This window comes from Benincasa hispida, chromosome 4, assembly GCF_027475165.1.
Source record: "Benincasa hispida cultivar pf3 chromosome 4, pf3_genome.v1.1, whole genome shotgun sequence".
In the NCBI taxonomy this organism is placed as follows: Eukaryota; Viridiplantae; Streptophyta; class Magnoliopsida; order Cucurbitales; family Cucurbitaceae; genus Benincasa; species Benincasa hispida.
In genome coordinates, this window is record NC_143481.1 from 17,551,340 (window position 1) to 17,568,119 (window position 16,780).

The 16,780-nt window shown below is 37.7% G+C and overlaps 1 protein-coding gene and 1 pseudogene across 18 annotated transcripts in view; one reads left to right on the forward strand and one right to left on the reverse strand.

Moving 5' to 3' along the window:
* The window catches only part of LOC120076320 (ARM repeat superfamily protein), a 90,228-nt gene that overhangs the window by 62,151 nt on the left and 11,297 nt on the right, over positions 1–16,780 (reverse strand). For all 17 annotated transcript variants that reach the window (XM_039030097.2, XM_090312784.1, XM_090312785.1 and 14 more), the window contains 2 exons: positions 10,111–10,234; positions 9,115–9,182 (listed from right to left, as the gene is read on the reverse strand). In XM_039030097.2, the coding sequence (XP_038886025.1) occupies positions 9,115–9,182; positions 10,111–10,234 (192 nt within the window). The remainder of the gene's footprint in view (positions 1–9,114; positions 9,183–10,110; positions 10,235–16,780) is intronic.
* On the forward strand, positions 4,264–6,175 carry LOC150036548 (UMP-CMP kinase 3 pseudogene; annotated as a pseudogene). Its single transcript, XR_016529118.1, has one exon. The product of XR_016529118.1 is annotated as a UMP-CMP kinase 3 pseudogene (transcript).

The following is a 16,780-nucleotide window of genomic DNA, read 5'->3' on the forward strand; positions in this document are numbered from 1 at the left end:
TAATCCCGATTGATTACCATGAAAATATTATCATGGAACACAAGGGGCCTGGGTGATGCCTCCAAAAGAATGGTTGTAAGAAGAAGCATCAAGAAAATCAATCCAAATTTGGTTCTAATTCAAGAAACTAAGAAAGACTTTTTTTATATTAGACTTATAAAGGAACTTTGGAGCTCCAAAGACATCGGATGGGAGCTTGTGGAAGCGCAGGGCAAATCAGGTGGCATATTAACCATGTGGGATGAAAGTAAAATCTCGGTATTAGAGGTTCTTAAAGGAGGCTACTCCTTATCTGTTAAATGCATCACCATATGTAAGAAAACTTGTTGGATTATGAATGTGTATGGCCCCAATGATTACAAAGAAAGAAAACACACATGGCCGGAATTACATTCACTATCAGGTTACTGCTACGAATCTTGGTGTATAAGTGGCGATTTTAACATCACAAGGATTCAAAAACGGTTTCCAGAAGGGAGATCAACAAAACGAATGAAAAAGTTCAACAAATTCATTGACTTAGCAAAACTAATGGAAATCCCCCTTATGGCCAATTCACATGGTCAAGAGAAGGTCCCACAGCTTCTCGTTCGCTTCTTGACAGATTCTTGATTTCTAATAGCTGGGATGATTCCTTTACAAACACCAGAGCAGCAAGACAAGCACGTACATGTTCAGATCATTTCCCCATACTTCTTGAAGCAGGATCATTTGAATGGGGACCATCCCCTTTCAAATTTTGTAACAGCTGGTTATCCATCAAAGATAGTTGCAGAGTTATTAAAGACACCTTGAGCTCGGGAGATCAGCATGGTTGGGTTGGTTTTGTGATCTCCACCAAGTTAAGGAAGTCAAATTTGCTTAAAAACTTGGAATGCAGATTTTGAAACAAAAAGAAAAACAAGGGAGGAAGTGCTACTTAAAGAAATAGATAAGCTTGACCTACCAGCCGAAGACCACGGTATTCTGGAAATAGAAAGGGGCATGAGAACCTCTTTGATAGGCGATAGCTAAGTTATTTTCCCTTTACAGAATTGATGAAAGGAACCTAGGGCAAAAGAGCAAACTTAATTGGCTAAGCTTAGGTGATGAAAACACTAAATTCTTCCATAGATTATTGGATTCAAAGAGGAGAAGGAACCTTATCTCCGAAATTTTAAATGACCAAGATGTTGCAACTCATTCTTTCAACGAAATTGAAGGCCTAATATTAGACTTTTACTCCTCTTTGTACACCAAGTCTCCTGGCCCAAGATCCATCCCTATCAACTTCCAATGGTCTAAAGTCTCTAGTTCAGAGAATTCAATGCTAACAGTCAGATTTACCACAGTTGAAATCAGACTAGCTTTAAATTCTTTGGGCAAAAACAAGGCCCCTGGCCCGGATGGCTTCACAGCCAAATTCCTCCTCAATTTCTGGGATTTTTTTCTAAGACAAATTCCTAAAACTCTTCGAAGATTTTTATGGTAATGGGAAGCTAAATTCATGTATAAATGAGAACTTCATCAGCCTGATTCAAAAGAAAAATGATGTTGTCCGGGTACGTGATTTCAGACCAATCAGTTTAACTACTTTGACTTATAAAGTTGTCACTAAAGTACTAGCTGAGAGGCTCAAAAAGGTAATGCCAAGTATAATTGATTCTTCACAAAGTACCTTCATTGAAGGAAGGCAAATCCTAGATCCAATCCTCATAGCCAACAAAGTGGTTGAAGACTATCGTTCTAAGAAGAAAAAAGGGTGGATCTTAAAACTTGACCTAGAAAAAGCTTTTGATCGTGTTGATTGGGAGTTTCTTGAAAAAATCCTTGTTGAAAAGAACTTTGATTCAAGATGGATAATGTGGATGATGGGCTGTGTTTCTAACCTAAAATTCTCAATTTTTATAAATGGAAGACCACAAGGTAGAATTCATGCTACAAGAGGAATAAGGCAAGGCGACCCTCTTTCGCCTTTTCTTTTTCTTTTAGTCAGTGAGGTTCTAAGTGCACTACTAACCAGACTTCATGAGAAAGGCAAGTTTGAAGGCTTTCTAGCGGGCAAAGATAGAATTCATGTCTCTTTATTGCAATTTGTTGATGATACGTTAATATTCTGCAAAGATGATGAGGAGAAGCTTGAAAATCTAAAGAAAACAATTAAACTCTTTGAGTGGTGTTCAGGGCTGAAGATTAATTGGGACAAATCAGCTTTAAGTGGTATCAATATCGATATTAACAAGCTAAAAACAGAAGCATCCAGACTGAATTGTTCGGCTGTCAACCTCCTCTTCATGTACCTCGTCCTTCCGTTAGGTGGCTATCCCAAACAATTGGCTTTTTTGCAACTAGTGATTGATAAAATCCAAAGCAAATTGGATAAATGGAAGAGATACTATCTCTCTAGAGGAGGACGTTCCACCCTTTGTAAGTCTGTACTTTCTCACATCCCTTTATACTATATGTCAATTTTCTTGATGCCAAAAAAGGTGGTTCGGGCTATAGAAAGGCTTTTGAGAAACTTTTTCTGGGAAGGACACTCTGGAAGTAAATTAAATCACTTAGTAAAATGAGATCTTGTTTCTCGTTTACAAAAAGATGGTGGGCTCGGCACTGGAGGTTTGAGAATTAAAAATCAAAGCCTTCTGGCTAAATAGGGGTGGAGGTTTATCAACGATTAGAATTCCCTATGGAGACAAGTAATAACAAGCATCTACGGAAGAAGCATGTTCGGCTGGCATACTAATGGCAAAGTTAACAGCAGCCTAAGAAGCCCATGGGTTAACATTTCAAGAACTTGGTTAAAAGTAGAATCTCTGGTTGTTTTAAAAGTAGGCAACGGTAAAAGGGTTGCTTTATGACTCGATCCATGGCTGGACATCATTCCCCTAAAAGCCTCCTTCCCTAGTCTTTTCATCATTTCTACCAAGCCCGATGGTGTTGTACATGATTTTTGGGACGAGGCACTAGAGTCATGGTCTTTCCAATTCCGAAGACTACTAAAGGAAGAAGAGTCAGATAATTTCCAACTCCTTACTGAAAAGCTTTCCACCTCCAAACTTAGTTGGTTTCCTGACAAAAGAAGATAGATCTTAGAATCAAATGGGTCCTTTCCAATAAAATCCCTTGTTATACACCTATCCCTCGCCTCTCCAATTGGAAATCAATTAGAGTCGGCTTTGTGGAAATCAAAGTGCCCAAGGAGGATAAACATTTTGATTTGGATAATGCTGAATGGTTTGCTTAATTGCGCGGATATTCTGCAAAAGAAGCTCCCTAACCACTATATCTCACCACAAGTTTGCTCTCTTTGTTTGGCGAATTCTGAAACTCTCTTACACTTGTTCTTCCAGTGTGTTTTTGTAGAAAAATGTCGGCTATGTTTGCTCAATTGCTTCAATACCAGTTGGGTATTTGATAATGATTTCAAGCAAACGTCCTTCAACTTCTGATCGGTCCTAAATTGAAAAAGAAGCCAAGATTAATTTGGGTCAACGCAGTCAAGGCATTGTTATCAGAATTATGGTTTGAAAGGAATCAAAGAGTGTTTCATGACAAAACTTCTCTTTGGTCCAATAAATTCGATAACCCCCGCATTAATGCCTCTTCTTGGTGCTCTCTTTCCAAAGAATTTGAAGATTTCTCCATTCGAGACATCAGCCTCAATTGGAACGCTTTCATTTTTCCCCTTTCTTATCTTTTTAGCTCTTTTGCTATATGTATTGGTTCTGTTTTTCAGACTTTCATTCTTGTGTAAGCCTTTGTACCAGACATGGATTTACTCAGGATTTTTATTCAGTTGTTATCCTCACTGCTTTACTTTTTAGTTCGGATATGATGAGAGTGCTATAGAGGTGTCAACCTAGTTGAGATATCCAGGTGCACTTGCTGATCCGTTCTTTTGTTCTTTTGTTTTTGTATCCTCTCATTCACATTGTAACATCTTTCATTATCTTAATGAAGAGGTTTATTTCTTGTTCAAAAAAAAATATACAAAAGAAATGATCGAGTATGCAACAACGTTTTACCTCCATTGAAATAAACTGAGCGTCAGAGAAGGGTGAGGACACTGGAAGGATTTTGATGGACATCCACAGCGCAAATAGCACCCACCTCAGGGCAGCAGCGTTGTGCGCTGTGCTCGGACAAAAAGCCAAAACGCAACTGCATTCCTATCGTAATGCATCTGCACTGCCTCAGTCTCTATTTATATCTCTTCTTTTTCTTTAGGGTTTTCTTTATGTCAAATTTGATGGAGGTTGAAGGGGAGCTTCAATTTCTTCTTTTCCCTTTTATCTTTTTGCATCTTAGCTTAGGATTAACTTGGGGTTTTTGGGTTGTAATCATGGATTGAAACTCTTCCCCTCTTCTTTCTTTGTCTAGGGAGAAGTTGAGGTAAGTTTTCTTGTTCTTCGGAGTAAAACCTATGTAACTACGATTATTTTGTATAAACTCCATATTGATTTATGCATCTTTGAATTTGTTTAATCTCTTGATGTATGTTCTTGGTTAGATTGATGCTCTTTACCTTGAATGTATGTTGTATGCTAAAGATCTTAGGCTTGCACGATGTCTTCATTCTTCATCTGGCTTAAATCGATAAGTAGGGTTTGTAGTCTAATCTCGAGTCTTAAATTACATGATTCAATTAGATTAAAGAAACCTGGTTAATTAGGTTGGGCTTTCCAATTAATTAACCACACAATAGAAACCTAAGGCGTACTGCAAATATTAATTGATTCTTCGTGACCGCTAAAGATTTTGTAGGATTAATTACATTTAGATTAATTGACCTTCATTGGGGTTTTAATGATTACTTAGGTCGTTTGCATGGTTCGGTCTTAGCTAGTTGTCCGCCATTGTAGAGGCTATTTAGGTCAAGTCAAGCATGTTGTTGTGAAACACATGAACGAAAATGAGTTAAATCAAAATAGCCTAATGATAGGAAATTGCATAGGAACTCAATTTACTCCCCACCCACTTTATCTTGACTTTTCTTGCACGCTTTATTTCTTATCCACACCAAACCCCCACATTTACGCTATAACTATTAAATTAACTTAATGATCCCACTTACCATTATTCCTACGTCTTTCTAGTAATAGGAGTAGATTCGGTAATTTTTAAATTTTGTTTGATTTGCAATCCTTTTTGGGAATAAAACGACACCGAAAAGGAGGGAAGATCAAAATGGCGTCGTTGCCGAGGAGTGCGCCATTTATGTTTCGTCATGTTAAGTTTCTTGTTAGAGCATTCTTTTGCTTTTGATTTGTTTTCTTTTCTTGTGTTAGGATTGCTATGGCTAATGGAATATACAGTATGTACTATGCATTGCGAGCAAGGCAAGCTACCAAAGAGAGAACAAGAGGCCAAGCAGATTTTTCAGCTCAGAAGTATGCTTGATAATCTTGTTTCATCTGTTCGACTGTTGGTTGAAAGGCAACTGCAAAGTAGCCCGATGCCAACAAGCACTGCCTTGAGGAGTCACCCTAGTCATCGAGAGCTTGAGCCTTGCACCCATCCTGGATGGACCACTCACTTTTGTGACTATGGTAATTCCTACGTGCAACCACAATACTACTACTATTTTTGTGTTTCCCCTCCTCTTCTTCAAATCTCTCTCTCCTCCACGCACTCCATTTTCAACTATAGTTTGTTCACTTTAAAATCGGTGTCATGGGGACTGTCGTTGATGCTGCTCCAATCAAGGAAACTAATGGAAGCTTAGCTGAGAAGAAGCCTATAGTTGTCTTTGTTTCGGGCAGACTAGGTAGTGATAAGGGTACTCAATGTTCAAATATCGTCGAACACTTTGGGTACACTCATCTCAGTGCTAGTGATCTCTCCGGGCAGAGATCAAATCTGGTTCTGAGAATGGCCTGATGATTCAAAACATGATTAAAGAAGGGAAAATTGTTCCTTTTGAGGTCACCATAAAGCTTAACGAGCAATAAAGGAAAGTGGCAATGAAAAATTTCTTATTGATGGATTCCCTTGTAATGAGGAAAATCGTGCTGCATTTGAAGTTGTTACACGCATTAAGCCATCTGTTGTCCTGTTCTTTGATTGTCCTGAGGAAGTGATGGAAAAGCGCTTGTTGAGTAGGAATGAGGGAAGAGTGGACAACATTGAAATAGTTAGGAAGCAATTTAGGGTTTCCTTGGAGTCTAACATTCTTGTGATTCAATACTATTGATTCAGAAATTAGTTGGATCCTTGGACTGTATTTGCACACCAAAATGATGCCTTTCTTTGATTCAGAAACGAGTGATAATTAGTTTTAAGCTTCAAGAAGTCTCTGAGCATATCTACAAAGGATTGCCAACCTTGAATTGAATCACCCATTGGAGTGTGAATAAAAAATCTACCTCCTGATGATGGCCAAACTACACATCTCATTAACCAACCTGATGGGTTGCTAATCTTGGATAATTTTGTTGCACCAGATTCATCTCTTCCATTCCTTACAAAGAAACTCGAGATTGGGTTCTTAATCAAATCTGAGATGTTATCCACGAACCAGTTGAGTTGCGATTTAGAGAGGATAAGATGCTTGCTGACTTCCACATCTTCAACAAAAAACTTTCCGGCTTTAAACCGTACACTGAAATGGGCTTCTTTTACCTTACAACTTTTGACCTCCATGATACAGTCTTGTTGAAGCTTCAGTTGTTAGGAGAATAAGAAGATAAAAATCATGGTGAGCGATCAAAGATGTAGGAGGCTATTGGATAGTGAGGAGAGAGGAGGGGAGCTGGACGGAAAAAATTTGGTCAAGGAAAGGAAGAGAGGAGGAGAGACAAGAGAGCTTTTTCAGGGGCGGGGGGTGCTCAATTGCCAAACTAATGATCCAAATCAAAACCCACAAACTAAGACTAATATTTTAATCTAAAAGCAACAATACTGTACAAAAATCTAAAATTAATAAAGTAATGGCTACAAAGAAATCAAAAAAACTTCAAGAACAAGCTCCTCCACTGGTCAAATCGGTTAGAATCAACTCGTTTAAAGACTTCTTCTTAGTGTTCTCTTTAAATTTTTGTTGATTTCCCTTTTCATGATATGTGTCTTCATTGGCATGTTTTTATTGTTCCATTGTAAACATTTGAGACTGTTTTGGTTGACAGAACCCGGGAAAAAGGATTGTTCGAAGGCTTTGTGGTTGGAAAAGACAAGGTACAGCTTTCCATTCTTCAATTTGTTGATGATACTTTGCTTTTTTGTAAGTATGACGATGACATACTAGACACTCTTAGAAAACCATTGCACTTTTTGAGTGGTGTTCCGGTCAGAAGGTTAATTGGGAAAAATCTGCCATTTGTGAGATTAATATTGAAGATTTCAAGTTGAGGGCAGTAGCTTCACGGCTGAATTGTCAACTATCACACCTTCCCTTCTCATATTTGGGCCTTCCCCTTGGGGGGCATCCAGAAAAAGTGGATTTTTGGCAGCTGGTTATTGATAAAGTGCATAAGAAACTTGACAAGTGGAGAAGATATAATTTATCAAGGGGTGGAAGAGCTACTTTTTGTAAATCAGTCCTTTCCACCCTACCAACCTACTACATTTGAGACTGTTTTTTAATGCTCTTTTTAATTTCACTCCCTCATAGAGGTCGTTTCCTTTGAGTATTAGTCTCTTTACCTTATATCAATGAAACGTTTTGCCTCTTATTCAAAATAAAAAATAACACGAGAGGGCAGGGAAAGGGAACAAGAGAGCTGATTTCAAATCCCAAATTATCGAGGATATTAAAGGAGGGTTAATCAAGGAATAACCCTAATTAATTTAGTTCTTCCTACATCAGCATGGTAGCCACAATTGTGGCATATCATACAGCTCAACCATTCTTGCCACATTCTAGGTGAAGTAAACCATTACCTACTCTAACCCCGTTAGACTATATGACTTTGCTTTGATCTCTCCAATCCTTCTACTCTCTTTTCCCTTTTCCTTTATGTCATAACCAGATACAAACACATGACATATTACGACAAATTAATGCTTGCATGCGGGAGCAGATGCAGAACTGAGATATGAGGAGCCAACTATAAAAACCATACTAATTGTTAAGCCATCAGCTACTGGCCCCAAATGTAATCAATGCATTCATAGAGATTTTCAAAAGGTTCAGGGGGTCTGTTCATGAGACTGTCTGCCCCTAAGAAATCAAAGAAAAAAAGAGAACTTTTTGCTATAATAAGTCCCCTAAATAAAACAGACACAAAAAATGCAAGATATTGCAGAATTAGCCATCATAACATCAGCTAACTAAAATAGACATGTATATTCGAATTGCTCATCCACTCTTCAAAGAAAGCTTTTGTCTCAGAGGTTACTGTCTTCTATTTGTCCTCTTTGTATGGAGAATAGAGAAGATCTTCGACATCTATTCTTCAATTGCAGATTATCATGTTGTTGTTGGGGGCTGATTGTTCTCCACTTCTAATATTCAGGAGGTGTCTTGTGAGGATTTGAAAGAAAATGTTATTCAGATTTTGGTTGGCCCTTCTTTAAAGCCAAAGTCTAATGCGGTCAAAGGCATTTGATTGATCTTAAGGTTGTTTTGGATATGATGAGGGTGCTAAGGGGTGACAACTTAGTAGAAATACCCGGATGCATCTCCTGGTCCTTAGATTTTGTTGCTCGTTGTTTCCTTATTGTATATGAGCATTGTCTCATTTCATTATTATAATGAAGAGACTATCCTTTTTCAAAGAAAATGTGGTCAAAGAAATCCTCGTGAAAATTTGGTTCAAAAGAAATCAAAGTCTTATCATTGGCATGGAGGATCGTTTTCAAATTGCTAGGATCAATGCTTCTTCCTGGTGTTCCCTTTCAAAGTTTTTCGTAGATCTTTTTTATTCGAGATTTATGCTTAAATTGGAATTCTTTTGTCTTTCCAACTTAGTTAAAGGATGATGTCTTAAGATTTCTTTTGTATTTGCATATGTACGGGTTTTTTTTCCTGAGGCAGAAGCATATGTATTTGTTATTGTTTCCATATACTTTGAGCATTAGTCTCTTTTCATTTCTTCAATGAAAAGATTAATTTCCATCTCGAAAAAAAATATTCGTATACAAGCACATATTTCAAGTTAAAGTAGCTACAGAGCATGTGAAGAACAAGAATACCTGATAATTCACTCTAAAACGTCCAAGAAGACGACAATACTCATGGTAATTATCATGATCAACCAGACCTAGATTACAAATAAAAAGTAGATTTTTTTATGAGAAACATTCCATTAGAATTCAATAAAAAGTAGATAAATTGAAAAAAAAAATGAATGAATGAAATATAAACCAAAGCAAAAAAGAAATAAAAAGAAGAGAGAGAGAGAGAGAGAGAGAGAGAGAGAGAGAATAGGTTTAAAAGGAGCAAACAACTTTTCAAGATTACAACAATTAGAATGAAGCTAACAAAGGCAAACTTATCATGATACTTAAGCTAGTTAAAAGCTGGTTAGCCATGCACAATAATCATCTTTTATACACAGAATTCTTATAATCTTATCATTTCCACAAGTTTCAAATTTCACCATTTATTAACGTAAATAATGACAGTATATAGCCAGAAATTCAAGCACCATCAGTAGTACAAACTCCAACCACACAAGGGTATAAAACAAAACCATTTTTGTTACCCTCGTTCTTTTTTTTTTTTTTTTTTTTTTTTTGTTAATCTTGAGGGTTAGCCTCTTTTCATTCTCTTAGTGGATGGTGGAAAGTGTGGTATCCTCTTCATGAAAAAAAATAATAACAATAATACTAATACTAATAACCATGCTACAAGGACACTGCAAAAGGTGACTGAAAACTCAAGTAACTCGCAGTCGCAGGGCACCCCCACAAAAATGAAAAAATACATACAAAAATAAGTAGACTGTCCTTGCCGAGAATTTTTTTTTTTTTTTTTTTTAATGAAGAGCCCAAAGGCAAGTCATGCTTGGACAATGATTTCTAGTTTGTCCCCACCAAACTATTCCCCTCCCAATTTTTTTTTTTTTTTTTGGATAATTCCCCTCCCAAATATAATAATTTAATATAAAAAAATAAAGGGAAAAAATTATAAAATGAACCACAAACATATACATATATTGACATTAGAGGGTGCAATAATAAACACACCTTGCCCAGTTTGTAGGATTTCTTTAGTTCCTGTCATCAGATGAGCCAAAAATTTTGAACGAGCAGCATCATTAGTAAACAAAGAACGTCTTACAGAAGCTAGTCGCACCAAGCATTCCAGTGCCTAGAAGAAAGTTTGGAAATCCATAAGAAAGTATGTTTAAACTGAAAAATAAATGAGCAAATGAATCCAGAAATTACGAGAATATAGATGAATAACTAGTATGTTTCCAATCAAGGATATAAGAAACATCGTCTCTATGCCATTCGTGACTACAAGAAAAAGATAAACCAGGAATATTAACCAAATTTCTCAAGGTACAGTTCCACCAACGGGAAGTCTTTAGTAGGCACCGTATTTGCTGATCGAACATTTGGCTTGAGCGATATAAGATAATTTATTAGAGGTTGAGAGTTTTTAGAGAGGTGTGGTCTACAACTAGGTCAGATGTCTAAATGACTCTCCATGGGTGTTCCAAGGAGGTTGAGAGTTTTGATAAGAAAAAAAAATTCATCGATGTATGAAATTTACAAAAGAAGTGCATATGCCCAAACCAAAGGAGTTACAAAAGACTTCTCCAATAGGTCAAACTAGATGAAAGAGGACTGGAGAGGAAGTTCAATAGAAACATCAGGTGGGGAATTGGGTTAAAAGGAAACTTGCCTAAGGAACGTGGGGAGGAGGGTATTAATCAAACCAAGGAACCAAAATGACCAGGTGTGGAATTGGGTTAAAGGGAAACTTGCCTAAGGTACATGGGGGAGGAGGGTAATAATTAAACCACGGAGCAGTAGCGGAATCTAGTTCGCTTTGGAGAGGACTGGAGAGGAAGGCTTCAATAGCAACATCAATGGTCAAAGAAATGATGACTGTAGAATGCTTGGTACCTGAGATGAAATTAGTTTACTTGTGATTAATGATAAGCTTTTTGGGTGAGTTTTTGAAATGATAAAAGGGTTTGGTAGGTCAAATGTGACAAACGGAGGTTTGGTCAATGCTTCATAAGTTGGATGAACCATGGATAAAGGGGTGGGTGCTATGGAGGAGGAAGCCAAATTATAAGAGAGGCCCATCGGGGTTGGAACTATCACTATATTAGTTGAGGTACAAAGAGGGGACTTATCGGTGGAAGAAAAATCAGGAGATACGACTGCTGTTTGGGAGATGTTGATAGACTACAATGACTGATGCACTTCTCTAGGGTACAACTTCAGATTTCTCAAGGAGCTACCATCAGTTTGGGAGGGGCTTCCTAACGATACCAATGTGGTAGTCTACATTTTTTTATTAAAAAAAAAAAAAAAAAAAAAAAAAAAAAGAGGTCGATCCATACAAAACAACCCGTGACAAGTGAAGAAGGGAGATTGATCCTAGCTGGAAGGAAACCCGGGTGATTACTTTTTACATTAGAGCCGATTACTATAATGTTCATTCAAAAAAGAGTTTTCTTAGCCACTTCCAATAAGCCTCCACAAGCATCTCCAATTAAATAAAAGGTTTCCATATCCCATTTGTCTGTTGGGAGACCATGAACTTTGATCCATCCCCCATATGAAGGAACAGCTTGGCCAATGTGGTATTCTTTGTGGCTACACATGGAGAGTAGAGAAACTGGAAAGAGCCAATTTTCTACCGAGCTTTGTGTTTACCCATATTTAATGCTTGTTCGGAGTCTTCACAGTGCATAATGGCCTTCTTGAGTTGGAAAGCAGCAAGAGCACAGTAAGCAGAAACCTCAGCTTGTAGACCTCTAAGGATTTTTTTTAATCAAAATGATGTTACTTGTGCCAAATGGAACCAAGGTAAGAGTGAGATCAAAGGTTGATGGGCTGTCAATAGTGGTGGATGAATTTTCATTGGAAAAGAGAAACAATTTCATTGATAAATGAAATATGGAGAAAAATTTCAAGCACCAATCGGTAAAAAATAGCCTCCTATTGGAGATTAAATAAGAATTATAAGGAGTAAATGGGTGCTTATTCTTACACCAAAGGAAAACATTAGATAAAAACAAGTTCCAAAAAATGATCATAGGTATACGAAGCATCTCTAAAGAATTGACCATTCCAAGCACCCCACAAAATCCAGAAAAAAGCTCGACCAAAAGCAAGCCAAATAACCTTTTTATAGAAACACCATCTCTCCATTTGTACCCAATCTTCATCGCATTGTCGATCTTATGAGCAGCTATTACGCAGTCCGCTTCCAATGTCTGCTTGTCCGATGTCTTCGATACCATTTGATAACTACGAAATTGCTGAGAAATTTGATAATTACAGCTTCGATTACAAGGAGGAGGAGGAGAGGAATAATCACAGTAAATCAAAGAGCATTAGCAACATACTCCGGTGGCCGATCGTTGTTGATGGATCCTCTTCATGAAGGAGAACTAGAAATTCAAGCAAAGACGAAGACAAAGAAGATGACGACAAATACGAAGAAGAAGAAGAAGAAGAAAGGAACATTAGGGTTTCTAGGTCTCCAGAGGAGAATGTGACCAGAGAGACGGCAGACGAGGGGAAAGAGATGTGCTCGAAATCGGTGGCGGAGATTCGATTGTTCACAGATAGATTAGAGGGAATGGAGAGTTTGAAGATGGAGATGATGAAAGAAGCGAAGATGAACAGAATTGCAATGGAGAACAGGTGGATTAAGACGATTTTGGAATCGGAAAAGAAGATAGTGAATTCAATTACAAAGCCTTTTGGGTGTCCTCCCAAGAGACTGAAGATCGGCCTTGCTTGTTGAAGAAATTGTTGGTTCCTTGCTCTTCAGAAAAAGAGGATCTTCTTCTAACCCTGTAAGATAAAAATTTCTTATTACTTTCATCCACTATTTGTATGTTTGTTTCTGTCAAATCTAACTTATTTCATTGAGAACAATGATTTATGTTCACAATAATTCAGTAGTTTACTTTACTATGAATCTGATCTTCTTTCAGTCCGAAGTTTTGATTCAAAATCCCAAACCAACACATTCATCAAGTGTTTTTTCTGGGGTTGCTGGTTGATGCATTCTGAGATTTGAGTATGATCCATTTTCTGATAACTGCTGCAAAATTCATCCATTCTTGTTTCTTTAAAGGAAAAACACACACATCACATAAAGGGTGACCCACCAAAGTAGCGGAGAGAAACCGGAAAGAATCATTAGAAAAAGGAAAAGACCATCCAAAAGCATCCAACAAGGTATTCCAAAAACGGGAAGCAAACGAACAACACATGAAAGGATGGCAGAAAGTCTCCACGTAGGATCTACACATAATACACTAGGAAGGAGATAGAACCATAGAAGGCATACGTCTTTGTAAGTGATCGGCCATATTGATAGCCAAGGTTAAGCTCCCAAAGAAAAATTTTAATCTTCTTGGGAAACTTATCCTTCCACAAATCACAGTATAAAGGTCCTTTAAAAGAGGATCAACAATGCCCACCAAATCATTCATAAAGGAATTAAAAGTAAAGGAACCCGAAGAAGATAGCGGTCAGGTCCATATATGGGGAGAATTTTGAAGGCAAACAGAGGACAAAAAGTGGGAGAGAGAAGCCCACTCAACTGCTGCTTCTCATGTTCAATAACTGGAGCCTTTTTGTAATTTGTAGTTAAGTTCCTTCCTATAGGCACATTTTGTGGTGGGTTTTTTTTTTCTTTTGTTCTTCTTTCTTCTTTCTATTACAACTCCACCTGCGAGAGGTGGGTAACCTTAACCATATGTGTTAACAAGGAAGCCCCAAGGCTGTTCCAGACCCAATCAGGGGAGTTGCCAAATTGTATACCATCCCTCCAAATTTTTTTTAATGAAATCAACAACTTTCATTGAGAAAAAATGACAAAATACAAGCACATAATAAAAAATAAAATAAAAAAAAAGTAAAAAAAAAAACCCACCAAAACACCTCTTTTAAAGAAAGGGATTCCAAGTAGGTAAGACGCTACCAAGAGAATAATTACAAAAAAGCTTGGATACCAAAAGCCCAAAACCTCGTAGGGTCCCCACCTCTAAACACTGTTATTCCTCCCCCCACCCACACAAATATCTCACAACACAGCACACACTCCATCAAACCACAAAAAAACGGCGTTTCAAAAAGCACCCTCCTTCAATTGAACTTTTTCATTTTTCTGGTCCACATGTATACCTTCATATTGAGAAACAATAATACAAAACTAATAGGTAAATCAACTTGAGGAGCTTCACCTGGTTTCTCAACAAATGGAAGCCATAGTCATCAGGAAACAAAGATTTTTTAGAGGGAAAAAAGAGAGAGAGAGAGAGAGACAAGGATTCATAAAAGGCAGAAATATTTTGATTAAGAAAATACAAATGATTTTTTTTTTAAAAGGAAACAAGTCACTTCATTAATAAAATTGAATGAGACTAATGCTCAAAGTACAAGAGAATTATACAAAGAGTATAAAATAAAAGACCTATGGATCAGGAGGCACATCTGGACATAGCTAAAACACAGCCCTTACAAAGGAGGAACAAAGATACAAGGATGACCACATTCAGTTGAAAAAAATACAAAACACCACAAAAAATCATAAATGGAGCAACCGAAGTACGACTTAAACCGATACAAGAAGCAAATATTATGCTGTAAAAATAAATGATCGCCAATTTAAGCAAAATTCTTGAATGGTATAGCCTTCAAATTGCTTGGACATGGAGCACCACAAAGAGGCATTCTTACGGGCAACTTTAAATCGATCATCCAGCCAAGGGGTTTATCGTGAAACGCCCATTGATTTCTCTCAAACCACAACTCAGACAGCAATTCCTTGACCGCGTTGATTCAGATCAGTCGAGAATTTCTATTGAAATGTGGTCCTATTAAAACCTGTTGTACATTTCCTCTAAAATCATTACTAATCGCCCATGAAATGTTGAAGATAGTGAATAATTTCCACAAGCAGTTCACTGAATATGGGCAAGTGAAGAAGAGGTGTTGTAGATCTTCTCCGTGCTGTTTATGCAAAGGGAAAATGGAGGGGGATAAACAACTAGAAGGCAGTTTATGTTGCATTATTGAGGAAACGTTTAGGTGACCAAAAACCATTATCCACACGAGAATGTCGATGCACCTTGGGCAATTGGACTTCCATAACGCCTTATAAGACAACTTGTCCGAAGGGAAAGAGGGAGATAAATGTGCCAAGAGAGATTTTATTGAAAAAATTCCACTTTCTGCCAATGACCACGATCTTCTATCAAAGTATTCTATCACATAACTGAAATTTGGCCAAGCAATCCCTGATACTCAAAAATTTCCTCCTCCTTAAGCAAACGGCGAAAGTTGATTGACCAAAGTTGAGAGTTACAAAAGACCTTTCCAATTGGAAAGGAGCAAAGTAAAGTTATACCGGTGAAATAAGGGGGAACATTTGCACCAACTCACAACCGTATTAACTATAGCATCAAAAGATCTATGGAAAGGGACTTCTTTTTCTTGAAAGATTCTACTATTTGTTCTTGCCAAAAATTCCAGCAAAAGGCTCTTATAAAATTCTTCCAAATCATCTTTTTCTCCTTTTTAAAGGGGTGTCCACTAAGGGCATATGAAAAGAGAAGATTAGGGTCTTTCGTGAGGACCGCTTCCCAATTGGACGTAGAAAGGATGTGATTCCAAAAGGATCTAGCAAAAAGGACAGGAGACCAAAAGGTGTCCTTGAGATTCAGCATGTTGTTTGCACATAAAGCACCAATGAGGAGACAATGCCATAAGGGGCTTTTCGTTCGCTCGACATAGGGGAGTTGTTGCTATGATTGAGGAGTTCCTCCTCAATCCACCTTGGGGAGAGAAGAGTCGTTTTTTGTGGCTTCAAGGGGTGTGCACGATTGTGTGGGTTTTGGGGGGAGGGGGGGTGGCAATATCTTGCAAAAGATAGCTATTGGAGAAGATGCCATTCCGATCGAGCTTCCAAATTCCTTTGTTTGGATTTTGAGAAAGGGAGACTGTTGACAAGTAGTGAATAAGAGTTCCAAATTCCTCAATTTCTGAATCTCTTGTGTCTTCTCAACCTTAAATTCCAAAATCCCGACTCTGCATCCCAGAATTCCTTGACTACCCCATTTTTGTTCTGAGAGAGATTGAAAATCAGGGGAAATTTTTTATTTAGGGGGGCATTTACAAGCCATGTGTCCTTCCAAAAGGAGATATTACCCCTAGCTGTTCCAAGGGAGATAACTTCCAGGATTGTTGTTGAGAGGGATGGTTCCATATTTTGCATCAATAACCTTCCTCCAAAGAGCCGATTTTTCAGATTGGTATCACCAAATCTATTTTGCAAGGAGGATTCTATTCCGGTCTTTTAAACTGTAAAATCCAAGATCACCTTCCTTCATGAAATGAAGGAGATTTTCCCATTTGACAAGATGAAGACCCGAGCCATCTTTGTTGCCTTTCCATAGCTTCTGATCAGTTTATCCATGATATTAGGCACTTTAGTTGGCATCCTGTAGATGGACATATAATAAGTTGGAAGATTCTTGATGGTTGTTTGGATGAATGTGTCTTCCCCCCTTTGAAATGTAATTGTTTTTCCATGAGAGGAGCTTTCTTTCTACCTTCTTAATCATAGGCTCCCAATATGCTTTGGTTTTGGGCTTACCATTTAAGGGAAGACCAATATAAACAGTAGGCCAAGAACCAACTTTACAACCAAATT